Below are 27,527 nucleotides of genomic sequence, written 5' to 3'. Positions count from 1 at the left end.
GGCATGTATGATGGTGTGCTTACAGTGTGACAGACAGCCTGATGGCCACGCCTCCCTCCCACACCCTCTCCCATGGTGTCAACCACCAAGTCAGAGCTGTTCATTTATCTCACTGTGTTCTTATATCTGCATACGAGTGAGTATATGCGTGTGTGTGCGGGCTGGTGTTTATCGGCCCGTGCGTGTCTCAGACAGTAAGGAGGAGGTGTACCTGCGTTTATGTGGGTGCTGGTGCGGGTGAGGGTACGTGTGTATTTTTGTGTGTGTGAGTATATATGTGTGTGTGTGTGTGTCTGTGAGTGTGTGCTGGCACGTGTCTCAGACAGTAAGGAGAGACAGGCCGTGTACCTGCGTTTATGTGGGTGCTGGTGCAGGTGAGGGTGAGGGTGCGGGCGTGTGGCCATGTCCAGGTGGGGGGGGGGGGGGGGGCAGATCGGCGGCGTGTCTGTACAGTTCTAGTAGGGCCGGCTGGTCCTAGGTGCAGGACGGGCTGGTGGCGCTCTCCAGGGAGGACTGGGAGAGGCGGCGGGTCAGGGGGCCGATGGCGGGGTCGGCCAGCGAGGACGTGGGGAACAGCTTGTACCAGCCGCTCACGGTGGAGGACAGGTCCAGCTCCTCCAGCAGGATCTGCGCCATTCCCATGAAGCTCTTGTGGTCCATGCGACCGTAGTCTCCCCACACAATCACCTGCCGGATCGGCAAAGCCGCGCAATTATGAAGGGATTGACCTACCACCTGAGTCACTATTAAATGGCAATTTAATCATAACCCGTCTTGGAAATAAGACATTTCTCCAGAGGCTTTCCTGACTCAGGGAAGAACACATAGATTGGCTGGCTGAATTAATGACTGATTTAATGACATTTTAATTTCCTACCTGCAGAACCTTCCCCTGCGGGCTCTCGTCGAAGAGCAGGGCTTGCTGGTACAGCGGATCCAGAGTCTTCTTCACCACTTTTGTCTTCTTCTTGGACAGACAGGCCCCGTTCTCCAGCACGTACACCTTCACATATGACGCTGCCGGGGAGAGTGAAGAGAACAGTTACACATCATTAGTAGACTCCTTATTTCCTGTAACCAAAGAAAGGCTGACAAAACTCATTGGCCAAGGAAGGGGCTATCATTGCGATTGGGTGTTTGTCACAGTACCATGGATTCCATTATTTTCTATTCAGTTCAATATTTTCTCACTCAATTGTTGCCAGTTCCGGTGACTTTCCCCCTTTTTTGCTATTTCCGCAATTTCCTAAATTTTTCGCGCTTTCCGTCACTTTGCAAAAGTTTTGGATAATAACTCGACCTTAGTGTACCATACAATTTTACTTGTATAGGCACACTCTCAGAAATGAAGGTAAAATTGTACCTCTAGCCAGCAATATATAATTAAGTTATAGTCTTTTTGCTCGGAAAACATACTCATTTGTACTCAAAAAGAACATAACGGTACTTTTGTACATTTGGGAAATTTGAAATCCTTCTAGAACAAAAATGTACTCCACTGTCACTTTATTTCTGAGTGCGCATACACATTTTATGGAAAAACAAAGTGCAACAATGTATACAAATTTCGGAACACGCTGGGATTAAGATTTCCTTCCCTGCCAGTTGTTGCAGATGTTTAACGGTCCCTCTCAAGAATGTTGATATTCAGTGCTCTTTCCCACATTACGGTACCATTCAGTGACAAGTGGTGCCCCATCAAAGACCAAACGTAGCAACATACTACATGTATACCAAAACTAACTTTAGAGAAATTTAAACGAACACACAGTAACCCTGCTTTATTAATGCAATTTGACCAGGCTCTATTTCGATCAACATTCTATTGAATTAGAGGCAACGCGGCTTTGATACGTGTTGTTGTTGCCGTGCCTGTCCTGCCGAATCGCGTTGTGCTGTACCTGGGATGTTCTTTGACCCGGGTTTGGGGGTCAGTCCTCGTGCCTGGATGATCTCCACCTCTAGCTGACCTCCTCTGTCTACCATCCCCACATGGACATCCCCTGGAGGAGAAGCACTTGGTGAGTCAGGGGTTTAAGAAACTTAATGCAGTCTGTGACAGAAAACAGCCCCGCATACCACAGCACAGAGAGTCTGTATGCTATGACACTTACTTGCTACGTAGCCGCAAACATTCTTTTCATTTTATGCTACTGAAAGAGTCTATTATTTAAAATAAAGCTTTGAATCTTAGTGTGGACAATCTTAAGGGATTAAAACAAAAAATAAATGTATTAATTCAAATTTTTACTGGCCCAACGTGCAAATGTATTCAGTATAGGTATGCTGTGAATTAGGCGCAAGGAAAACAAAAATAACACTGTGGAAGTGAGGCGCTATTTTGCAGTTCCAGAACTGAACGGCAGATGACACTAGAGAGCTGCAATGACCTTTTCTAAAAATGACGACAATGATATGTCGAGGGAACAGCATTTCATTCTCTGTCATTATTAGATATTCCTCCTTTCTTTCCTTCCCAACAGACCACGATATACTCCATCAACACATTTTCTAACTGAGCCGTTTCAATGACTCACCTAATGATGGGATTTACAAATCTCATAATGGAGCTATCATGTACTGTCAATTACTGATTCACACACTCAGTCATAACCAAGGCTATAAATGCATCAAAGCGATAGCTATAATAACTCCATTACTGGTTCAAATGAGCGAGAGACTGAAAAACACATACTTTGGGACCCATAATGCTTCACTCTCCAATTTCTCTCTTCAGTCTTCACACCCTGGATCCTGAGCAAGTGAGGGGGCTACTCACCCATTGGAGGTGTGGCTAAGGTCTGTCGACCTACGATCTGGGCGGGGCCCAGGCCATCCAGGAAGTCGCTAAACTGGCTCTCGGCTCCCAAGCGCGTGGTGGGGAAAATGAACCTGGAGGAGGAGAGAGAAAAAGGGTATTCTGTAGGCAATACCACAGAGAGTAAACATGTACACCAGGGTAATGTCTGGAGTCAGTGGAGCAAAGCTCTGTGGGACTATGGAGGTATCGCACCCTACTCTCAAGTGGTTAGATTAAAAACTTGTTTATTACCTAGACCCTATCCCCTCTTGACTTTTCAGCAGTGTTTGCTTTCTCGACTTGTTACTGTTGCCCCAGTGCTGTTATAAAGTGTGAATTTGCTGTATACATTATTCAGCATTGTAAACACAAAACATTTTTACACTGATCTAAAGAGGGTTAATACCCAGAGTCTGCAGCAAGCACGATATGCATAGTTATTATGCTGTAATTTTGTACAGTGTTGTGCAGCAGTGTACGATACATACACTCAGTGGCCACTTTATTAGGTAGACCTGTACACCAGCTCATTAATGCAAATATTTAATCAGCCAATCATGTAGCAGCAACAAAATGCATAAAAGCATCTAGACATGGTCAAGCGGTTCAGTTGTTGTTCAGACCAAATACCAGACTTGGCTATACCTTTCTGTAAAATCCAGCAATCCAGCTGCTTCAAAACATAGCTTGAGCTGGTCAAACCATGTTGAATATAGAGCTAGTCTAACTGGTCAACCAGCTACCAACTGTTTCAAAACCTAGCTTGAGCTGTTTTTTTCAGCAGGGATGTGATATGCTGATCTCCTGAGATTTTCATGCACAACAGTCTCTAAAGTTCACAAAGAATTGTACGAAAAACAAAAAACACGCAGTGATTGGCAGTTCTGTGGCTGAAAATACCTTGTTAATGAGAGAGGTTAGAGGAGAATGGCCACACTGATTCAAGCTGACAGGAAGGCGACAGCAACTGAAATAACCACGGGTTACAACAGAAGAGCATCTCTGAATCTCTGTCGAACCTTGAAGTGGCTGGTCTACAGCATCAGAAAACAAATAAGTCCAAACAATAAGCCTAATAAATACCTAATAAAGTGGTCACTGAGTGTATTTATACATAAAGAGTGATATACCGGATAATACTTCGATCTCTATTTTTCTATTTCTACTTTTGTTGAGACTCACGTTCCGTCTGAGCTGTTGCTGTTGGTGCTTCCGTCAGTCGATTCCTTGCTACCTTGCCGCGTCACGCGATTCCTCATCTCCACGGCGATGCCTGTCTCCGTGCTACGCCGAATGGTGCTCCTTAGCTTCTTCGTCCCACCGTCTGTACCATACAAGCAGACGTACACATAGACACGCACACACACACACACACACACACACACACACACACACACACACACACACACACACACAGATATTCAGGAGAGATGAAGGAGAGGCACAAATATGTAAATGAGCACACATCACACATACAACCACATGTACACACAGACACACACACACACACAAACATTGACCGACAGAGTAAGCCAGGCAGAGTCATCCGGAGAGAGAAAAAGACAAGAGAGAAAGCATAGTTAGGTATCTGCATAAACAGGCTAACGTTAACATCCTGGTTTCATACACAAGATTAAGTGATACTACGCTGCATTTCATACAAGCAATTTCATTTATGGACACATCATTTTGTTTGGCCAAGATAGTTTTGAAAGCCAGGAGACAAACTGAAACATGGAATATAAAAATAGAATTATAACAGAACGGACTACTGAACCCAACCAAAAATGGACACTGTAATCCAAGTTTAGGGTCATCTTTATCTAAACTCTGTGGACTGTGCTTACTTTGTTCATTGGTACTGATTTATCTATCATCATTACATACACACAGCCACACAGGTAGACAAAAGGGGTTAGCAATATCTGTGTGTGCATTTGTGTCTGCAGCTTTTCAGCAAACAAAAGTGTCTGTATCTATTCAGCAAACAAAACAATCTATTTGTATCTGTTCAGCAAGCAAAAACATCTGTGTCTGAATCTGTTCAGCAAACAAAACTCTCTGCATCTATATTTGTATTTGGATAGAAACCTAGTAGTGGGTGTGGCATACACAGGAAGTTGTGTACACAACAGAAATTGGCAGTTAACTAGCTAGACTAATGTACATTTAGGTATAAAACTGGTATTTTCTGTTGTTCTAAATATAATAAGTGGTGTATTTTTTCATACAGACTATCATACACTAACCGAGCACTCAGTACACCTACTTATTCATGCAATTCTCTAATCAGCCTATCGTGTGGCAGCAATGCAATGCATAAAATCGTGCAGATAGGAGTCAAGAGCTTTAGTTAATGCTCACTTCAACCATCAGAATGGGGAAAAAATTTGATCTCTGTGACTTTGACTGTGCAATGGTTGTTGGTGCCAGACAAGGTGGTTTGAGTAACTCAGAAACTGCTGATCTCCTGGGCTTTTCATGCACAACAGTCTCTAGAGTTTGCAGAGAATGGTGCAAAAACAAAGTTATTCTTTGTTTTTCGCATCAAACTCCAATGAGCAGTTCTGCGGGCAGAAGCACCTTGTTAATGAGAGAGGTCCGAGGAGAATGGCCAGACTGGTCAAAGCTGACAGGAAGGTGACAGTAGCATAAATAACCACACAGTGGTATGCAGAGCATCTCTGAACACTCAACAAGTCAAACCTCTAAGTGGATAGGCTATAGCAGCAGAAGACTTCATAAATCAAAATAATAAGTCTAATAAATACCTAATAAAGTGCTCACTGAGTGTATGTACCTTGTTTTCAAAATGTAAATAAATAAATAATAATTGTTTTGTCATGTGCATGCTGCAGAGCGCTTTGTGGAAGTGTGGATGCTGTGAAACTGGGCAGTCAGACAGAGACCGTGGCCTGGCTGCTGACCACAGCAGTGGGGAGGGGCAAGAGAAAGCAGCTCTGCTGACAAACAGGGAAATGGCGTTCCGCTAACTCCAGGAAGAGCTGTTCACACATCTGCCAAAAGAAGCTGAAGGTGATGTAGGCTGTGCTTTAACACAGAGAGACACTTCAAATTACTGCCCTGAGCTGCATCCCTGGCAGCTCACAGAGGGAGGCATTATGGGATACGGTGAAGGTGCCATTCCGGCTCCAGGAGGTCGTGGGTTTCTTTCACGCAGGGTTTGAGCTGCAGTCAGTTCGAACCAGGAGCAGTTGTGCGGTGGGTGGTGGGCACTGTTGCAGGTTAACGGGCTTTCTACCACAACGCTGGCAGAGTGCTTCATGTGCTACGTGGCAGAGGCAGAAGGTCCGGGGCAAGACCGCGGCTGTGCGCTCGCATTAATAAAGTGACCGCCACTCCATTGAGCACAAACGCATTGATTCGGCACATGAGGTATGGAGGTCTTAAGCTCTTCCCACCGTTCTCCCTCCCTTCCTCCCTCCCTTCCTCTGTATTTTGCACACTGCAGCAATCCAGTTTCTTCCCTCCTACCCGCTGTTGTTGCAGTGACAGCAGGATCTCTCTGCGCAGTTGGAGCGGGGGGTTGCGGCAGGGAGTCTAGGAGAGGGTAAGGCTGCTCCCAGACCCTCAGATCTCCGCCGGGGTGGGGCCCTCCGCTAGGAGGCACCAATATAAATACCATAACTGCGGGTCCTCTGGGACTCTTTGATAAAATATTAAAGCGTCCCAAACTCTGGGGTTGATGGGGGGGTGGGGGCGGTCGGTCAGCGGGAGGGCGCACGGTGTAGTAAAATGTCACCTTGTCTGTCGCATGCGGAGCTTCGGCTCCACACGTGACAGTACACCTCAGTGCAGGTCCACCTGCTCCAGCTGCTCCTTCCCCCGAAGAGCGGGGGACGTGAAGTGGAACAGCCGGGGGAGGTCAAGTGGAACAGCCAAGCAGTCTCAAAATTTTCTCATGGTAAGTTGCACAGTTTTGAAAATTTGCAAGCCCCAGTTCACCGCACGTGTGGAATTAGTGGCTTAGCACTGGTGACACGACAGTCACTGCCTGACCGACTTGTGGTTCGACTGAAGCCATTGATTTGAGGGACCCCAAGTGGTCCTTTTGTACTAACCAAATCCTTTTGTACTAACCAAAGGTGTATCTCACTGTGCCACAGATGCCACTTCAAACAACAGAGGAAAAGGTCCTCTGTGTGACATCCAAAAAAGGATTAACCCTTGCTTTCTCGAGGACTGTAGTTATCAAGTAGCAGATATTCAATTCAATTCAACTATATTTGCATACTGCTTTTTACAGAGATACTGTCACAAAGACACTTCACAGTGGTACAAGTACAGGTATAACTGAAAGCCACTATCTTCCAATGAAAATGAATAATTTATTTAAAACATCCTTTTTTTCCCAAACGATTCTGTTTGCTGACTAGATGAGAGTACTGGTTGCAATTTTCTGGAATAAGCCATTTTGTCTGCGCCGTAAACATTGTCTTCTGCATGACAATAATCACTTTTTTATGGGAAACTCCACAGGACTAGGAAACGCATCATTTGGTCCAGGGTCCAGGGGCGAGAAATCTCAGACAGAAACAACAACGAGCAGACAGCTTAGATTACCTCTGTCTAAAAATACAGTCGAGATGCCATTATCACTGAACAAGGCTGGGGTAATCAGAAGAAGATATTTTTGGGGTGTCTAGCTCGTGGGTGGTTTACAGATACCATAAACTGTTCCCCATAGATGCAGTTCATAAATTTAGGAGTTGTAAGGCATGATAAACATACAATTATTTTAAATATGAAGAGGATTAAACCCCCTTAAGTGGCAATTGTTAGTGCTCCTGACGAGCTGGTCGGTGCCTTGCATGGCAGCCAATCGCCATTGGTGTGTGAGTGTGTGTATGAATGGGTGAATGAGAAGCATCAATTGTACAGCGCTTTGGATAAAGGCGCTATATAAATGCCAACCATTTACCATTTAGGTGAGCATCTAAATACATTCTCAAAATATTTTATTGTTATACAGTATGCTTATAAATAAGGAGCCAGCCTGCTTTTGAATCATAAATAGCATGTCAAATTATGGAATGTGCTTGACTTGTTGGGGGTTGGCTATTTGACAAAAACTTCAATCAATAGAGCTAAATGTATTAGCGTACAAGATGGTATTATTGTGATTATAGTACTTATTTTTTATGATCAATTTGACCTGTTGCTGTCAGAGGATAGCTGCAACGCTTTCACCCATTCATACACTCACTCACACACCAATGGAGATTGGCTGCCATGCATGGCACCAACCAGCTTGTCAGGAGCATTTAAGGGTTAGGTGTCTTGCTCAGGGACACACCCAGGGTGAGATCGAACCGGCAATCCTCTGACCGCCAGACGACTGCTCTTACTGCTTGAGCCAATGTCGCCCCCAGTTGCAAAAGTACAAATTCAGGATAAAAAGTGTTGCATAGGTTAGTAAGCAAAATGCAGAATTTTACACCTCATAAGACACATAATATCATTTAGTTTCCATGTGTCTTTTTGGAGTCTCCAAATTTCCTATACATAGATTAGAAAAAACAATGCTCATATTTGGTAATATTGTCTTCAAATTTGAAAGGGGATTTGTCCAGAGTTGTGACTTGGCTCCATTCTGTTTCTAAGCGCACCAGCCACAGCTACAATAATCAGTATCCAGTCAAAAAAGGAGAATCTTTTCAGAGAGAAAACCTTTTTCACACACTTTCACTATGTTTGAGCTTCTGTCTCTTGGAAAACAAACCCCAAATGATTACCTTTCAGAAGAGACCAGGATTATGCCTGTAGTCAAAATGGTTCAACAATAGTAACTATTTTATTTTGGGGATGACATATTTAAGCTCAAGTGTCAAGAAAAGGAGTGATAATTAAAGGGTACGACAAAAACCTGAAGAAAATATTAACAAAAGTCAGCTGAGAGACAACCACCTATGTAGAACCTGAAACATTCTTATTCCAGGATAAATACATTATTTTAAGATAAAACTTCCAAATGAAAAGATATAATTGAGTATATATCATATATAAGAACATGAAGTGGCCATTTAAAGTTCACCTGAGTGTATTAGAAGAATTTGTTTTTCAAGATGTAAGGTAAGATCATGCTCTTACTTAACATGTGTAAGGTAAGATCATGCTCTTACTTAGACAATGAAATCTCCAGAGAAAAGGCCTGATGTGTCTGATTATGTGTTTGAGAGAGAGAGAGAGAGAGAGAGAGAGAGAGAGAGAGAGAGAGAGAGATGTTTTTAATTTAAAAAGTTTTTGGATTATAACAGAAGAATAAATGTTGTTCTGCAGCCTCTGAGGGGTATTTGTGGTATTGTTTGCCCTCTGTTATCACCAGAATTCTTGAAGCTGCCAGGAGTCAAGGATTGATTAGAATCCTCATTTCACAGAGAGCTGTTACACAGCCTGGTGGATTGCCATGACGATGAGAATTACAGCTGAAGAGCAAGGGAGCGAGAGACAGGGAGGGAGGGAGGGAGAGAGGGAGGAAGAAGGATAGGAAGACATGAGCACAATAGACAAGAGCAAGCGAGGGCGCTCCGAGATGCTATTTTTAAGCCTGCAGTCAGGAATATCTCCATGGTTGGGGAGGAGGCAGAGGCAGGGGCGCGGGGGGGGGGCATGTGGGGGGGGGGGGGGGGCAGAGCCACAGGTTCCTCTGTACTGTCTTCTCTCTCCTGTCTAAAACCCATCAGTTTTATCTGAGCATAGACACTCAAACACTCAAATACTCTCATACACATGCCCCCACAAGCACACACACACACACATGCAACCCCAAATCTTAAGCATTTTCAGCAATCTGCAAACTGAAGCATTACTGTACCTAATCTCAGGAAACTTCAGACAGCTAAACCCACATACAGTATGTTTGTGTCAGTATATTATATATCTAATATGCACAGAGCCATGTATTATTCCTATAATTGACTGTTTTCCTATTTAGTTATGTAGGCATCACAATCCTGGCCACAGGACACATTTGCAGCAAGTATGAAAAAAATACAAATAAATGATCTATCTATAAGAGAACCCAACATTAATTCAAGAGTCCCCTTCAGCCATACTATTAAACCTCTGTGTTGTGCCCAGAATTGAGTTTCCGGTTTCACTTACATCTAGCTATGGGAGACATGTGCTTAATTGAATTTTAAATAAAAATCCATAAAATTGACATAAGGTAGCCCAATAATACATTACCCTGTGGTAATTACAAATGGGAAACTTTGTCAGCAAAGCTTAGTCTACATTCAAGACTCTTTCAGATAGCATACAGTATTAGCACTGCACAGTAATTCCAATTGTATTCTTCCCCTATATCATGCTGTAAAACAATTTAAAGTTAAAATGACCCCATTATGTAAAATTGCAGTCCATTATCCCCCACTATATTTTTACATTCACAACCTAGTTGCAGGCAAATTAATTGGTGAACCTAGTTATACTGGTACATCATGTGCAACTAAGTTTCCAATTCAAGAAATAAGTATTGTATTTAGTATCTCATATTGTCTGCAGTTTAGACGTGATGTTTGTAGTAGAATAGTTAATGCTAGTTTGGCTTGAACAAGTTAGCAACTGAGGTCTAACTGTGGCTCATAATCGCTATAGCAAACATAGTATTTTGTGCTTTGTCAAATAAAAACTGAAAAAATATGAAATAAAAAAGTCAGTTTCCATAGATTTGCTTGTTTATATTTGATGCTTCAGTAATTACTGGGTAATTGTGAATTGTGCAGAAGAAGTAATACCATTCCTCTATAAACTCTACATTATCAAATTGATTGCTCCAGTACACATACATTTACATTTCTGCACTTATTACAGCTCTAGCTACAAGTTACATTTGGTGTTTACTTGCATGTCAGTACTGAAATAAATGGGAATAATGCCATGAAATTATGACCCATGAGTCAAACAATTGAAAACATCAAAACTATACTGAAGGATAATTACACATAAATGATTGCAGATTAAAAAAAAACCTTTTGAAAAGGTGTCCACAGTTACAGATAATTTCCTGTAAACCATCATTGAACTGAAAAGTTCACACTAAAAAACTAAAAGCCAAGCTCACATAGCATACGGTTTTATATGTGTGTTACAGTATATTTACTGGTCTGTTCTGCATTTTTATGCTGCCACATGTCTGCCTTCTTTAAACAGCAATTAAGGTCCTCTTTGTAGAGAACTCTGGGAAAGTTTACCCTTGTGGACCAGCTGACATTGTGGGTTCAGTGAACAGGATGAACTATCCTCTACTGAAAAGACTGTGCTTTTGGGGTCTGGGTGGAAGTTTAAGAGAACAGGTAAATGACTCAGCCACATCTATTCTCTGGGGAAGACAGAAGACCTATTTTTCACTGTCTCGTTTGTCACGCTAATGTCTGTCTTGGTGAACCAGAAGACTCTATGCTTTATTTCTTTAGTTTTCAGACTGAAAATAGGCCTACCTTGTGCTTTTTTGTTCAGTTTACAGAATACAGTAAACTCTGGCATAACTGCCTGTCCACCTCCCACATAAGTGGCCTATATGGCACCCTCACTTGAATGTTAACATCAATTTCTAATGGAAATTGACAGCCTGACAGAGTGGCAACTTTAAGATCAGTGCAGTTGTCTCCATTAACAATATCTATACACACACAGCTATAACTGCTAGACCTACCCCTGTGTATATGACTGATTTTCTTTATATTGGCAAATGAGGATTTATTCATTTTGGTAATTTCAAAATCCCAATCTATCCGATTTCCAAACAGTGCACTAATTCATCTCATATACGACTGTGACAGCTACAATATGTTGCCTATTAATTGTGTTTCACACAGGTAAAAACATTGGCATAGCTATTGCTGAATTCATCTTCATTACTATTTGATGTATCATTGCCAATGTTAATGTCATGCCAATAATATCCCATGCAGTAACCAGTGAAATAAAGTGTGATTTGCAGTCTTTTTCAGTCTTTTTTCAAAAAAATATTTATTGAACAAATATATACTTTTTTTTTAAATGTTATTCTGCTGTAGCTCATCCACTTCAAGGTTTGTCATGCTGTGTGTTCAGAGACGCTCTTCTGCATACCTTCTTTCCATGTCACCTTCCTGTAACCTTGAACCTGGCCATTCTCATTGTCGGACCTGTCTTATTAAGAAGGCATTTTTGCCTCTCACCTTTTTTGTATTTCACCCCATTCTTTGTAAAACCTAAAGATATTTGTATGTGAAAATCCTAAGAACCAGCAGTGAAATCTGAAATACTCAAACTGCCCCATCTGCCACCAACAATCATTCCACAGTCGAAATCACTTAAATCACATTTCTTCCCCATTCTGATGTTTGGTCTGAACAACAACGTCTGTCACTGAGTGTATATTTGTAAATAGTTTGGGTGTTTAAATATCCTTCTACAGTAACTAAATCAGAGCAGCCTCTGATTGAATGTAACTCTGCCTATAACGACATAACCAGAACCAGAACAGTTTACAGATCACATAAACTATTGATCTTATTCAGACAGAAATGGTAAGGACATTGTTTGAAATTTTACATTTATAAATATATTGGAATGACTACCACTAATTTACATAGTCATTTCTCCACCGGCCTGCCAATTTGCAGATAAATGTTCCACGCAATACCGTGAGTTTTGACCACAGTCAAAGATCTGTGACCTGACACTCTGACCACAAAAACCCACCACTTCTGCACACAGTGTTACCCAGTTGATAATCCAAAATGCCACACTGTCGCTGTGTGAACACCCCACACATTGCACAGAGATGGCCACATAGCCTCTGCACTATATTCAACATCCTATACTGCATAAATTAGGTTTACACACAGATGACATGCACATTCTCTACTATATTACTAACATTTTACAATAAGGTTACATGAATTGGCATTAAGTAATGTAATTAACTAACCACTGAGAAGTCTGTATAGCTTTGTTTATGCATTTGTACATCATTTGTTTGTGCAATGCATACATTTTCAGTTAACTAGTCAACAAATAAATTAACCAAGATGATTTCATGCTTCATTTAATGCATTTGTACTTCAATTCATGTACCTTATTGCAAAGTGTAACCAGAACATAACACTGTGTATTGCACAGAACACTGTGATTGTATTGAATACACCATTATTCTTTTGCAGCAGTGTTGGCCACAGATAAAGACGCTAACACATGCGTTCTTCAGTCTGAGGCCTGAAAAGGAGCCCCCCCCAAACACCAGCCCCACCCACACCCATTCCCCATTCTCCAAGGACAGCCTCGTATGGATGCAGGTGGGGGTTTGTGGGGGGTTTGTGGGGGAAAAGGGTAGTTGGACTGTGGATCTCTGCAGTAGTCCCTTCCCCACACTTCCTCTATAATCCTCCGGCTCCACCAAGAGCTTACTCCACACCCGTTTCCATGGCAATGCTGTCTGCATTGCACCAAGATCCCCCACCGACGGGCTCCCGGAGCATTCCTTTCCCCATCTCTCTCTCTCTCTATCTTTCTCTCTTTCTCTCTCTCTCCCTCTCTCTCTCCCTCTCTCTCTCTCTCTCTCTCTCTCTCCTTCAGTTTTATCTATTCATTTCCCCCCCTCTCTCCTGTCAGTTTGCACACTGGCCGTTTGAAGCCTATCGTCAGCGCGTCATCAGATTGTGAAGCCTGGTTTGACTGTCTGGTATCTGTTACCAGGGAAGGCGAGAGATACACTTGATAGGAGGTAATGATGTGAGAGCAGTTTAAATGCACTGTCCATACAGGTTTAATGTACTATTGCAATCTGGTGAGAGGAGTTCTGTCTGGATGCCACTGATCTTCATATCTGTATAAATGCTCCCCCAGTCAAAGCTGAATATAAAAATAAATAACAAAAATAAATGATAACGATAAGAAGAAGTAGAATCCAAGGTCCCCTTTTTGCAATGATAAGTTTATCAGCACAAACAGCTACATTCGTAGAACAGATGTTGTGGAATATCGCTGTGACCTCCAATAGTTTTAGCTTGTGCCTAATTCAGGCAGTTTTTAATGAAGCAAAGTCTTTAGAAATCTACACACTGGATGCCACAGACTATAGAAAGGACATGATTGATCATTTAATCAGACTGGTGAGAAAGCCTTTTGAACCGACCCACATTAATCTCAAATTACAGCACCAGCAATTTATGTGTATTAATGAAGAGCATATTTGCAGATCAGGCCGAAATCAGCCTCCGTTGGCATATAGTAGTGTCTGCTAAATATTCCACTCATACCCTCTGCATTGAAGAGGTAGTTTAGCTGAAGAGGCACATTGACCATGCTAATGCAGCACCTAAAATAATACAATTATATAACAGGGAGGCTATGAGCACTTATGCACAGTGTATTGCTATAAATATATTCTCTCTCTCTCTCTCTCTCTCTCTCTCTCTCTCTCTCTCTCTCTCTCTCTCTCTCTCTCTCTCTCTCTCTCTCTCTCTCTCTCTCTCTCTCTCTCTCTCTCTCTCTCTCTCTCTCTCTCTCTCTCTCTCTCCTCTCTCTCCTCTCTCTCTCTCTCTCTCTCTCTCTCTCTCATTGCTTGGTGTTAATTAAAATTTCCCCCCCCTGACTTTGCAGTGAGTAATACGGTTCCCAGGGGATGGTGGGGGTTTAAAAATGAAACAGACGCCTGTGGAGTCTCCCTGGAAGCGCAACGTGGCCCTAAAATAAAATGAGCTTGCACAAATTATTTAGTGTATACAGTATGCACCTCTGTGCGCATGCGTGTGTGTGTCAGTTATGGTGTGTTATGTAACAATGTTAAAAGAAACACCCACATCCATATAAGAATGTTGACATTCTTAGAAGTAATTAGTATACAGTTTATGAAATATTTACAGAGAGTCTACAATGTGTAACAGTGCATGTATCAATGTCGCACACTAATTCGACGACAGGTGACCAAATGTTCTGACCACTGAAATCGGCCTCTGTGTTCCGAAATCTGAACATCCGCCCCTAGCGGTTGAAGTTAACAGTACGTTCAAATTTCCCAACCAAAACTGAGTCGCTGGAACGGGTGCATAGAAAACGTTTTTGTGTCTCTATCCTCAATTAATATTGTAAACGTTACAGCTCAACCCTAACCCTCACCATAACCTCTGTTGCTACAATTTTGCCATTTATGTGTATTCAGGATTATGTGAAAATACATCTATTTTATATCTATTATTTGTATCCTTACAATTGCAGAATGTCATCATGGAGTGGTGCTTATCCAGGATTTGGTACACGTGAACTGAATTCCAGGACATGAAAAATCGAAAATTTGTAATAATTTTACAATAAAACAAAGGCAATCGCAAAGCTTCTGATATTAATCCAGGTCTAATAAAAAGAAAAACATACTCATATGAAGTAATGTACTTAATCGCTCTAAAATCGTTCTGTGAATTGAAATGCTGGGCTTTTGATTTTTTTTAATGAGGCAGTTGAAATACAAAGAAAAATAAATTAAATCCCCCCCCTTATTTGGTATGATATTAAGTGCAGTTTTCAAATGCAAAGAATCTAGAGGTCTCTTCAAGCCTGCTTATTGGCTGTGTCTGCAGCGCAACATTCTACCAAGCATAGCAACAGTAACTAAGCAGGCGCTTGTGGCAGCAATTCATATCGCTCAGCAGTTCAGGCCCTTCCAAATTTGTAAATAGGTGCAACTGAAAGATGCCTCCCTTTAGCCTTCCTTATGGGCAGCGAGAAATTGGACAGAGGGAAACAGACCCTTACCATTTCTGAGATTGAGTCAGTGCTGTTGTTGTTGCTCTTTGTAGTGGTGGTGTGTGTGTGTGTGTGTGTGTGTGTGTGTGTGCAAATGTGTGTGTGTGTGTTTGGAGGGGGCAGGGGGGGCCAAGCTTCCTGTCGTTCATCCATCTGATTTACACCACAAACCCTTTCATCTTCAAAGATAAAGGCGGTACAAGGACAAGCCACACAAAATGGGCCCCTGTACGGCCAGACTGGACACAGCACTCTGTGCTGTGAGAGCATCGCGTGCTGCTAGCCTGGGCTCCATCCAGCACCATGTAGAGTGGCCCTGTCAGCCTTGGCTTGGCAGACCCTGCCCCCTTCCCTCCCTGAGTGCTGTCTTTGAGTGTGCGGGGATCAGATAATCACCACCCGGGCCTCATCCTAATTCCTGTGTTTACACGCCGATTCTAATGCGTCGCACTGAAGCTGGGCCAGGCTAGCCCAAACCAGGCATGGACGCCATCCCCCTCCCAAAAAACAGCTCTGCTCCAGGCGCCAGACCTCTGGAGGGTCAAGTGCCCGTCTTCTACCTCTGCCAGAGGCGCCCAATTAGAGTTTTAAGAGCAGAGAGAACCTCTCGGCACATTAATCCCCTAAATTGTCAGGTGCAAAACATCGGGGGAACATCGCCCTGAACTCAAGGGCTGGGCTGTAGAATCTAAACAGATTAGCTAAACATCATGGTCGCCCTGCACTCTTTTTAAAAGACTGAGTGCTATGGAAATACGTAAGCCTCTCGAGGAACACATAATTCATTAATACCGCCACAATTGTCACGAGGCCCGTACGTGTTACGCAGGTGTTGCGTAACGTCGCTGAGATTGAGCGAGGGGGTCTATCTAGGGACCTATGAATGTGCACTCAGTGGGCACTTTATTAGGAAGACCTGTACACCAGGTTGTTAATGCAAATATTACATCAGCCAATTATGTGGCAGCAACTATAGTCAAAAGCTTCAGCTGTTTTTCAGATCAAATGTCAGAATGGGGGAGAAATGTGATTTAAGTGACTTTGACAGTGGAATGATTGTTGCTGCCAGACAGGGTAGTCTGAGTATCTCAGTATCTCCTGGGATTTTTATGCACGACAGTCTCTAGTTTGCAGAGAATGATGTGAAACATCCAATGATCAGCAGCTCTGCAGGCAAAAATGCCTTGTTAGTGAGAGAGATCAGAGGAGAAGGGCCAGACTGGTCAAAGCTGGCAGGAAGGTGACAGTAATACAAATAACCACACATTACAACAGTGGTATGCAGAAGAGAATATCTAAACACACAATGCGTCAAACCTCTAACTGGATGGGCTACAGCAGCAGAAGAGCAATAAGTCAAAAAAATAAGTCCAATAAATACCTAATAAAGTGCTCAGTGAGTTTACATCTGAAGGTACACGTGTGTTTTTAAGTGTTTGTTTATGGATGCGCCTCACAGCAAGGAGGTCCTGGGTTCGAATCCCCGTCGGCCGGGGCCTCTCTGTGTGGAGTTTGCATGTTCTCCCCGTGTCTGCGTGGGTTTCCTCCGGGTACTCCGGTTTCCTCCCACAGTCCAAAGACATGCAGGTTAGGCTGATTGGAGAGTCTAAATTGCCCATAGGTATGAGTGTGTGAGTGAATGGTGTGTGTGCCCTGCGATGGACTGGCGACCTGTCCAGGGTGTATTCCTGCCTTTCGCCCAATGTATGCTGGGATAGGCTCCAGCCCCCTGCGACCCTGTTCAGGATAAGCGGGTTCAGATAATGGATGGATGGATGGATGTTTATGGATGGGTAAAGGTAATGGTTTACTGGTTCCCAGTTTCCCCTACTGGCCAGCTTTCATTGTCAGTCTGATATTAGTCATGTAGGGTATAAAAACAGCCTATTACACATGGCTGCACTCTCTACTCTCTAAATATTATGATATTTCACAGAATGTACAGTAGGTTGCCATAGCTCTCAGTGGTTTCTAAGTAAAACAGGAATCTCCACGGGTATCATTTTGACAAAAATCTTTTTTGAGCTTCATTCATGTACTGTAATAACATGGTAGCATGGAGGCGCGTGTAGAATTTGTCAGTTAACCTGAGGAAATGCGGTTCCTTGGTATTGGAGCTGTTCATCTTTTAAACTTAGAAGGCACGAATAAAAATAAAACTGTAAAAAAAATGCTCAGCAGAAGCGGCAGATTAAAAATAAGCTGTAAAAATCCCGGTTTGTTCTGCGAGAATGACTGTGCCGGTGCTGGTTTTGGCGGTATCCACGGCAGGCGCAGGGCACATATGCCAGCCTGCGTGTGTTTGTGTTCTCCAGGCTTACTGTGTGCCGCTCTGCTGCAGAACGAACAGCGCCCGTGTGCCACTCCCACTGCCCTCCCCCCTCAGCACTGCAGAGAGAGAGAGAGAGAGAGAGAGAGAGAGATCGCTGGTCCTGCAGAACTGACTTAGCTAGGCAGCACAGGGAAGCAGTGCAGAGCAGTGGTCAGAGCAGCAGTGTGGACCAGTCATCAGGACAGCAGTGTGGGGACATAACTGCCAAGGAGCAGTGTGCATGGAATCAATTGCAGGGGAGCAGATGACCCAATGCATCAAGACTGTGCAGTCCTGAGGAGTTGCTGTGCTGTCATGACAGCCCTTTATGGTCATAATAGTGTCATTAAACCACCTACACGCACACCCTAGGGGTGGAGCTACAGTGTGCCGTGAATCACTGGCCCCCCTAGACCAAAGGCTCTTCATGGAAAAACACTGTAATTGGTTCAAATCAGTGAGTCATTGATAGCATGTGACTATTCCATCCATTCTTACATTAAGCTCATTGGGGATATTAGTATAATGGCTGTACTCTGCGGAGATGCTTTTCTGAGAATGCTGTGCTGTTTAAGGTCTGATTAAACTAGTCAGAGTCACTCACTATAAACAGACAACTGGATGCATCACATCTGTAGAACTGCTTTACGGATCTGCCACAAACACACACATGCACACACACACACACACACAAATGCGCAGGACGATGAAGCCATCACTCCTTTGGCATGTGTGTTCCTGACATGCAGGGGGGTTTTAATGCCCAAACTAATCACATTAGTCCAGGTCCACAGAGAGATCTTCACTCATCATGCGGAAATCAATGAAGCTCCCCTGGCATGAAACAAGCTTGCATTTAACGCATGTCAGTAATTACATGCTATATATGAATCACCTATTAATATAGATGAGCAGCTGCAGGACATGTTTTTATGGTACGAGTCAGGAGCAAATGACGGAGGAACACAGGGAGAGAAGGAGGGAGGGAGACGGAACACAAGCAGATGAACCATACAGGCAGATAGTCTTTCATCAAAATGACCTATCCAGCAAGAGGATGAACCAGACGGAAAGAGCCAAGCCATGTCATTGTTAGTAGGGCTGGCGCAGGTGCATCTTTCATCAGAATGAGACTGAATGACCTATCCAGCTTGCGAGGATATTGCTGGGGTCAGGGTTTCGGTAGCGTGTAGCTGCTCAGAAACAAAGCTCACCACCTCCGTTTGGCTCGGACTCCTACGCCTGCTCAGCTACGTGTGTACACAATTCCCACAAGCCCTCCGCTGACATAAAGTTGATGAAGGGGAGGAGAACAGCGGTTTAGTCATGCTAGCAATGTGACACGGTGCAATTTTCCGCAGCTTTAAAGCATCTCTGTGATACAGTCCAGCTCTTTTCTCTTCAATAGGAGCTTGCAGATTAGCTAACAGCTCTGCTTTGTCTATGATAGGGGAGAGGGGAATATTCTGCGTCATTTCTATGCCGTATGCTGTCGTGGCAGCCATTAGCCGTATTGTGTATGCGTGGCAGCCCCTTTGACCGTTTGAACCGAAATCAATACGCTTTCATCAAACAGAATGTCTCAGAAGGCAAGGGAGATACACCATGGAATTGTATTTCAGTTAATTTAGTCGTTTTATGTTAAGTTATGCAGAAAACAGATTTCGCTTACAAGCTTCATGGTGAAGCAATGAAAAGTCAGTTGGAAATTGTCGCCATTGGTATGTTATTTTCAGAGGAGTCATCTTTGAAGACAAGGTATTAGAGGATACATCAGATCTACATCTGCTTACCACCTGCTAAAACTAAGCTAGTAAAGGTAGCTATTCCATGCAACAACCACTCAATCAAATGTCATGTCATTATCACTATTCACAGGGCAAACAATTCAAGTCAATGCATATTAGCTCATAATAATAGCTTAAGCAGTAGAAAACGTGTTTGGATTGAAAGAATGGTCCCATGCAGTCCTCTCACATAGACATTTGGTAAACATTGTAAAAAATAGACAAAACAGGCAATTTAAACAAGTTAAACAAGGGTGAACAGCCAATAACATTGATCTGTTAGAGGTAAAACGTCTAGCTGGGTGACCTTTTCAACTCAAAAGAGAACCTCTTAATGTGACAGTTCAATCAGTGCAAGATTTCCACAGTTCATCAGATGCAGTTTGCAAATCCTGCATGGTGACCTCATCTACTTATTCATTTAATGTAGAGACTGATATGCTGGAACATCAGAGAGGCAGAGCTTCCCCACTCATCCCTGTGCTTCAGCTGCATTTGCACAGCAGTGGAGCTACACAACTTTAAATAAAAGTAGGCAGACATTTTAAATACAGATCATTGGTCCAAATTTAAAATTTATTTATCTTGATAAACAATTTTGCGGTGGAAACATTAGGGCATATTTTACTGTATGATGTTTTTAGACCGTCTTTTTCAAATAAACAATAGCAGCAGAAAGGTATAGCTATTAATCATATCTTGTGGTATTTATCAAAAGGATTCAAATACTTTACAATAGTAGCCAATTGGCAAATATGCTGTCTGTATAATTAGCTAGTTAAAATCTTTTTTTTTTTGTCAATTGGCTAAAATGTATTAGTAATATGAGGAAATGCTGCACACAAATTTAAGGCATCTTTACAACTTCGCCATTGTGTCCTAGGACGGAGAAAGTATAACAAACAGCTGCTTGTGCATTCTGGTTCAGTATCTTCGGTAGAGGATTCTGAATAGATTTTAATAGAAAATATTTCCAGAACCGTTCTTCTCCCTGACTGAGTTCTCTTGAACTCTCTTGAAAGGGATAAGAGTTTATCCAAGCGCCAACGCATCATATGTGCATCATAAGAGCGGCAGAGATCTTGGCGCATTGTATCCATCCGTGAATTTGATGCTCCTTGATTTTCCACGCTTTGAAGACAAGAACATTTCATGTCGGTGATTCATTCTGTTTTGGTTCATTTCTTCATCTTGTTGTTGTCCCCTGGACTATATTTAGGCACTGCAACACTTTTGCGCCAAAGTGAATTCTCTGAACCAATCAGATATTCCTCTCCTGACCCTCTCATTTATAAAAGAAAAATTAGGAATGGGAGGGGCGATACTGTGCAGGAAGGGAGGGTTTTATGTGTGTTCTTGTACTGCAATGGTTTGGATACACTTACAAACTATTATGCAGAGAAAATCAGGCTGAATTTGAGACACACACACACAAACTAGTGTGAACGTGTGTGTGTGTATGTATGTGTGTATCAACCTTAAGGCATGTTTCTTTCTGCCATACTGCCTGGTTCTCAGGAACACCGCACACACACACACAACGATCCGCATCATACACTGCGGAACACCATATCCCGGTGGAGCTGGAATTATGCGTTATGTTCACTCACCCCTCAGTCCCCTCAGGCTAAATATACCCCTGTCCTGATGGAGAGCAGAGAATCTGGCATACGAGAATGTACCTGCAGACACTGCAGAGCCTTGTGTTGCGTCACGCTTCGCTGTCTGCGCATTTCGGCACAGGGCTGTCAGAGACAACAAAGCCACGTCGCCACGGTGACGCAGAGCCTCGGAAGCCGGCTGCTGTCTTTATGTGAGGAAGTGCACCGACCGGGTCAATGGCCAGCAAATGACTCCTTCAGTTTGGCTTCATCAGCTTTTAAAGTCCCAGAGAAAAGGAAAACAACTGACTGTCCAAACGGCATCTTAAATCCTTACTGTGGCTGACTCTATTAACGCCTTAGTGTGGCCTAGAGTAAAATAGACCTCTTGTGCCATAATGCAAACAAAGATGGCCATTCTAAATTAGTAAAGGAATAAAAGAGCAACCAGTTTTGTACCTCCTCAATAAAATGTGAAAGACAGTCAGTCAGCGAAAGATTCAGCAAATCTGAGACATTTATAGACAAATTCCAAATGAACCCATTATATACAAAAATCTTTTCTGGAGTCAATCTCACTTGGTTATCTAACACCATATTAAATATTCATAACTTTCAAAATGCCATTTCTTCACACATCTAACATCAAATGTGCATCAAAGTGGACAAAGATAGCTCTCTGTGGTTATGTTTGTTTATCCGATCCTGTACATTTAAAAGAAATGCAACCACCCTGCACCACATGGATGGATTCGACATCAAAGCAGTTCTTACTGTTTTGAAAACCAGCAGCAACTAATAATATAAACACAATTAGTGTTGAGCATCCACCACAAAGGATAAAAATGTAGTCAGGGCAAAATGCACTCTAATAGAATTTATTAAATACAAACCATTTTGCAGTGTGCAATATTGGTCCTGTTCTAAGACTAGATATTATTAAAATCCTACTTGCATGAACCGAGAATCTGAAATTAATTAATTACCATGCCTTAAATTTTCATCTTTCCAAACCAGACAGCCACCGCAGTGTACTACATTGTACTGGAGTGCAGCGTTCTACCACTACCACGGAAGGCCTCTTCTAACCACGGTTACTATTCAAACTAAATGACCAGCTGAGCTCAGCACTAAATATAATACCTTCACTGTTTCTGAAGAATAATGACTGACCTTGATCTTCCCTCCCTATGCTGTAAAAAGCACAAAATCATCTGGGAAGGTTGATAGCTGACTCACTGGAAGCTTCATATGTAAAAAAAGGATCACTTTGAATCTGAGTCACCTCTTCGGTGGCACAGAGACAATGATCCAGTGCACACACTCCCACACACATGTGCGCAGACACAAGCGAATACATCCACCTAATCACCTGCACATAAAGCCATTGGACAGGATTCACACACACACACATACACACACATAGAAGGATGATTCACTAGCGCAAACCTCCAGGCCTGTTATGAAAAAATTGAAAGCTGCCTAAAAATGGAATTGGTTGTTTTTGTTACTCATGACGGTTCTGTTCTAATCATAGAAAGCATAAGAGATTATGCTTTATGATATTACTCACTCTCAAGCTGTTATGTACACACGCATACACACACACACATATATGCAGAAACACATTGTACACACATGCATTGTTTTCAGTTGAGCGAAATGTTGATCCTCTGAGCAACACACTTGAAAAAATGTTCATCATTAGCCTGGGGATGATGGGCCCTACAGCATAATGCTCACTGAGTAATGTAACAACATAGATGTTTTCCAATAATTGCAGGTCCATAAGGTCTATGGAGTCAATGGAGAACCCAAGTTCTCTTTAAAGCAACTGTAAGAAAACACAGATTATGCTCACACTGAAAGACATGGGGCAATTGGCAAGACCAACAGTAAGGTTTTCATCAAGCCATGGCAAGACCCTCTCAATTTATCTTTTCAGACTGGGAATTCGTCTGTGATAAAATATATAAAAAAGAAGAAGAAGAATGGGAGAAATTAGCTGAAGTTTGCGCTGAATTTTACAGTCTTGCATTTCTTGCAGAGAAAAAAAGTAATTTCTACCACATTTGGAAATGCTGTATAAGAGGTTCCAACAGCATACCCAAGTTATATATTTCCTCACTGTAGTGCCAACAGATTCTGTCACCATAAAAGTTATTCAGCTTGGACAGTTCAATTTAAGTTCAATTTCAGGACCAATTACAACACATGGAGCTACTCGTGAAATAGCATCATCTTTAATTTACTAGTGGCTTACTTTACCCACAGCAAAATGAAAGCTACTGCTGAAAATAAAGCAGTAGCTTTTGGGTTGCTAATGAAGGGGTTACTAAAACAGCAGTAGACCTTCCTTTTTTACAATAAAATATTTAAGTAAACCCAATTGGCGCAAATCCTGTTGCGTGATGTGTAAGTGATGTGTAAATGCACCACTGGTGCCTTTTTAACGAATGCTCCACACTGTTTTTACACGTGACGCTGCTTCATTTCAGCCGGATGAAAAACGTGTCCCAGCCTAATGATCCAAGATGGAGCCCAGGAGGGCCTTGTAGCCCATTCCCATTTACAGTGAAGAACACATCTCTTCCTTCAGAAAAGTGTGATAAAGCAAGAGAAAATAAAAAACAAAAACAGAAACGAGTGGTGATAAGGCAGAAAGATAGCTTCTTTTTTTCTAAAGACAACTTGAATGAACCCACCCTTTTTACTTTGCACCACAATAACATTTTCCTGATGTTATGACACCACAGTGGCAAATTCATGTACGCTTACTTGACACAGGGAACACAGAGTGAAAAGTGCCTGATCAGAAAATTGTCAGCTCTCAATCATGAATCAATCCACAGGTCCTTAGTTTGGACCTTGCCTATCTCTGTCCTGTTATTCACATTGACCGGTGGAGACCGTGTACACCTGCAAACCATATGGAAGTCCCATTTAAATGCCACTTCTGCGGCCTCCATGGCTTTCAGATAATATCAGGTACACTTGCCCTGAATTGCACACTCACTCTCCATGTGAGTAATGCTCTAATTACCGAGGCAAAGGTAGAATTACTGTGATTCTGCTGGGTTTTTAGTTTTTGTTACTGTAATTCTGCCGAATACTCTGTTGACTGATTATGTTTGTGAGCAGGTGGCCAGTCATAAAGCACACATACTGCCATTATCCAGTGCTCAGCTTTGATTGGCAGCCTCTCCACGTCCCTCCCTTGAGTCAGGGCATCTAAATTTAGCCATTCCTGCCGGCTAGTTTTCTGCCCCCTCCCTTGTTACCGACTCTACACAGGGAAAGCCTTGAATGAAAATATTGGCGGCTCTGTGTGCTAAACAGAGTGGCAGGGGAGGCGGGCGGGGTGGCGGGGTGGCGGGCGCCCACGAGGCAGGCACAGCGGCCTGTAGCGCGCTGACCCCGCCCTCTCCGCAGAGCCCAAAGTCAATGCCAGAGACCCCGGCCAAAGGGGGGGGCGGCTCCTGCCCCACTGCGGTAAGCCGCTACACGCGGAGGCCACACGACTCCTCCATATGGCCATGATGTCACTGCTGGCAGAGACACTGGGGTGAGGCAAGCGTCTGCTCTCTTTCACCCTCTCATCCTCCCCTTTCCATCGATGCTGCTCTTTTACCCTCTCATCCTGCCCTTCCCTCTAAGCTGCTCCTTCACCCTCCCATCTTGTTCTTTCCTCTAAGCTGCTCCTTCACCCTCTCATCCTCTCCTTTCCTCGATGCTGCTCTCACTCTCATCCTCTCCATTCCTCTATCCTGCTCTCACTCTCTGTCTTTTGCCCTCTTCCTCTCACTCTTTAAATCCTTTGTCAACAGCTTTCACAAAGCGAAGTTCGCAGTTTGCTGTCAACGGCTGTTTTCAGTTTGCGGTGTTTAAAGGACTTAACCATGACAAAGAGAGAACAGGTGATCAACAGAGGGATATGGGCTGAGAGTTTAACTGCCACTGGAGTGCAAGTCAGTGCGGTGTACTGGCATTGCTCCATTCATGATGAATCTGTGCAATAGACAAAACTAAATAGCAATAAAATTAAATAATGGAGTGGCTCTGGAATAGGAGCACCTGGAAAATATAACATTGCCTTTGACGGGTGTGTGGAGCTGGGGTGGATAGGGGGAGGGGAAAACAGGGAGTGAATCAGGATGACTAAATCTGCTCAATGATTCTTTGCGTACCCACACACACACACACACACACACACACACACACAAATACACACACACCCTTAAACAGGGCCATGGTTTGGCACGCCTGGGCCCCCAGTCATCCCTGGTCATGAAGAAGGACAGCAGCGTCTCTCTGAAAAGGTCAAGCTATTTGTAAGAGAAGGGATGGCAAGTGGAGATGACTGAATCAGGCCATTTTAGCAGGGCTGTGTCTAGTGTCTGAAGGATGGGGGAAGCTCATTTTCACTCGCAAACTTCTCAAACTTCCAGTCTCCTGCGGTAACATTGTATTGCCACAAAATCACCCTATTTGTGTTACCTTGGCCTCCAGAACTACCGCAAAACTGACATATATTGACACATACATAATCATCGAAAAAGAGCCATAACCACACAGTTCTAGTATCAGGTGTAAATAGCATCCCCCAGACAATGATACAGTTGAGTCCAAACCAGCATGATCATGTTCAGCTGCACTTCTAAGACAGATGCTACCTTGCTCCAATGCCACTTAGTGTCCGGATGTCTGGTAGCCAGAGATAGAGAATCAGCCCACCAGAGGCCTGTGTGAAGGACTGCAAGCCACAGCCATCATTATCCTTATCTGACAATTAGCTAAACAACAAAATCGATGGGCTTCATATCAGGCTGCAAAGCCAGATGGGACACAGCTACCCCAGTATAAAACCAGAATATCTACATTTCCACAGGAGTATTCCTTGGTTTAGCACACACCCTTATCCATGGTGACTTAACTAGCTCATGTTTTGCACTCTGCACATTAGAGATGCTGATTTTGTGGGAGAGTAAGTAAGTGCTGTGCTTAAGGACATTCTGGATTCAGGGACGCTGGGAACACAGCCCTACACCACAAACCCAGTTCTGACCACACCACCATCGCTCTGCAGCATCCTTCAGAAAGCTCTTCATCAGTAGAAAGGATAGGAAAGTGACGAGAGAGAGCGACAGCAGGTGGAAGAGAAGAGACAGAGGGAGAGGAGGGAAGAGAGCGTGGCAGGCAGTCATTTAGAGAGGTCAGAGATAGGGATCACGACGGAGTCGGAGTGACCTGGTAACAGCAGCTGCACAAAGAGGAGGATAGGGTGATGGAGGGAGATGAATGAGAGAGAGCAGCAGCCATCCTCTCCAATCGTCCCCGGTTAATTGAAAGCAGCACAAGATGTGAGGGTGATGGGGATAGGACAGATAAGCAGGAGAGAGAGAAAAACATGAGTATGAGTGACAGAGGTACATGTCATACTGACCTGACCGCTTGCACACTTAGAGGAGAAGAGCATGTGAAAGTACAGAGAAAGGGGTGAGAAAAACAGGTGTAAGTGGAGAGAGAGAGGCAAGGGAGAGGGAGGAAAAGAGCTAAACAAACGTGCTAAGAGCCCTCACACCCTGACCTGCCGGGTTAAGGAGTCTAGCGAAGAAAAAAGAGCTTGCGATGGAGGGAGGCAGGGAGAGAGAGAGGTGGAAAAAGAACAAAGGGGCTGGTGAAACACAAGAAGGGAGAAAGAGAGAGGGAAAGAAGTGGCCTCTGACCTTGCTGGTTGAGCTGGAGGGTGCTCTTGCTCCACTGGGACAGCCCCACGATGGCCACCATCTTGGCTCCCAGGCTGGAGCGGCGCTTCTTGTTTCCCACCAGGCCAGCAGCGTCGGGGGCGCCCCCGGGACTCTTCTCCAGGCTGTACATGGCCCCGCTGATGCTGGAGCTGCGCACCACGTTCCGCGCGGCCGCCGCGCTCATGCCCCCTGGGCTGGGCACCTCCACCGAACTGCTGAGCATCATGGTCCCAACGGGCCTCTGGGCTGGGCTGGGCTGGGGCTAAAGAGTTTGGGGAAACCACAGAGTTACACAGAGTAACCATTCATCGCAAAAAGCAATTCAGAGTGTATGTATTGCAGAGGGACTCAGAAAACCAAAAATCTGGAAGGTTATTCCCTGACTACTGGAAAAAGCAGACATGAGAGAATCCTGGAAAAAAGTGGGAAAAAAACAAAGCTTGTGAACAGAGATATTCTTAATTGAATATAGCCGAAAGCTAACAATTCCTGTAACCTAAGAGCTTAACTTAAGAGCAAAGCATTCCCACT

The 27,527-nt window shown here is 43.5% G+C and overlaps 1 protein-coding gene across 1 annotated transcript; it reads right to left on the bottom strand.

Annotated features, from left to right (window-relative positions):
• Window positions 1-474: 474 nt before the first annotated feature.
• Window positions 475-27,222, bottom strand: rims3 (regulating synaptic membrane exocytosis 3). Its single transcript, XM_061256324.1, has 6 exons — window positions 26,976-27,222; window positions 3,983-4,124; window positions 2,780-2,892; window positions 1,902-2,003; window positions 878-1,017; window positions 475-687 (listed from the first exon to the last, which is right to left on the bottom strand). Exons 1-6 carry the CDS (start codon window positions 27,220-27,222, stop codon window positions 475-477), a joined length of 957 nt encoding a protein of 318 aa, XP_061112308.1.
• Window positions 27,223-27,527: the final 305 nt, after the last annotated feature.

Source organism: Conger conger, chromosome 9, assembly GCF_963514075.1.
Source record: "Conger conger chromosome 9, fConCon1.1, whole genome shotgun sequence".
NCBI classification, from domain to species: Eukaryota; Metazoa; Chordata; class Actinopteri; order Anguilliformes; family Congridae; genus Conger; species Conger conger.
The sequence above is the reverse complement of the archived record's forward strand: the minus strand, read 5'-3'. Positions and strand labels throughout refer to the sequence as shown.

Coding starts and splice junctions, on each gene's coding strand:
- rims3 (XM_061256324.1), bottom strand. CDS start 27,222: ATGATGCTCAGCAGTTCGGTGGAGGTGCCCAGCCCAGGGGGCATGAGC. Junction 2,893..3,982: donor AGCAACAGCTCAGACGGAAC/GTGAGTCTCAAC, acceptor CTCCTCCTCCAG/GTTCATTTTCCCCACCACGC. Junction 2,004..2,779: donor CTTAGCCACACCTCCAATGG/GTGAGTAGCCCC, acceptor CTTCTCCTCCAG/GGGATGTCCATGTGGGGATG.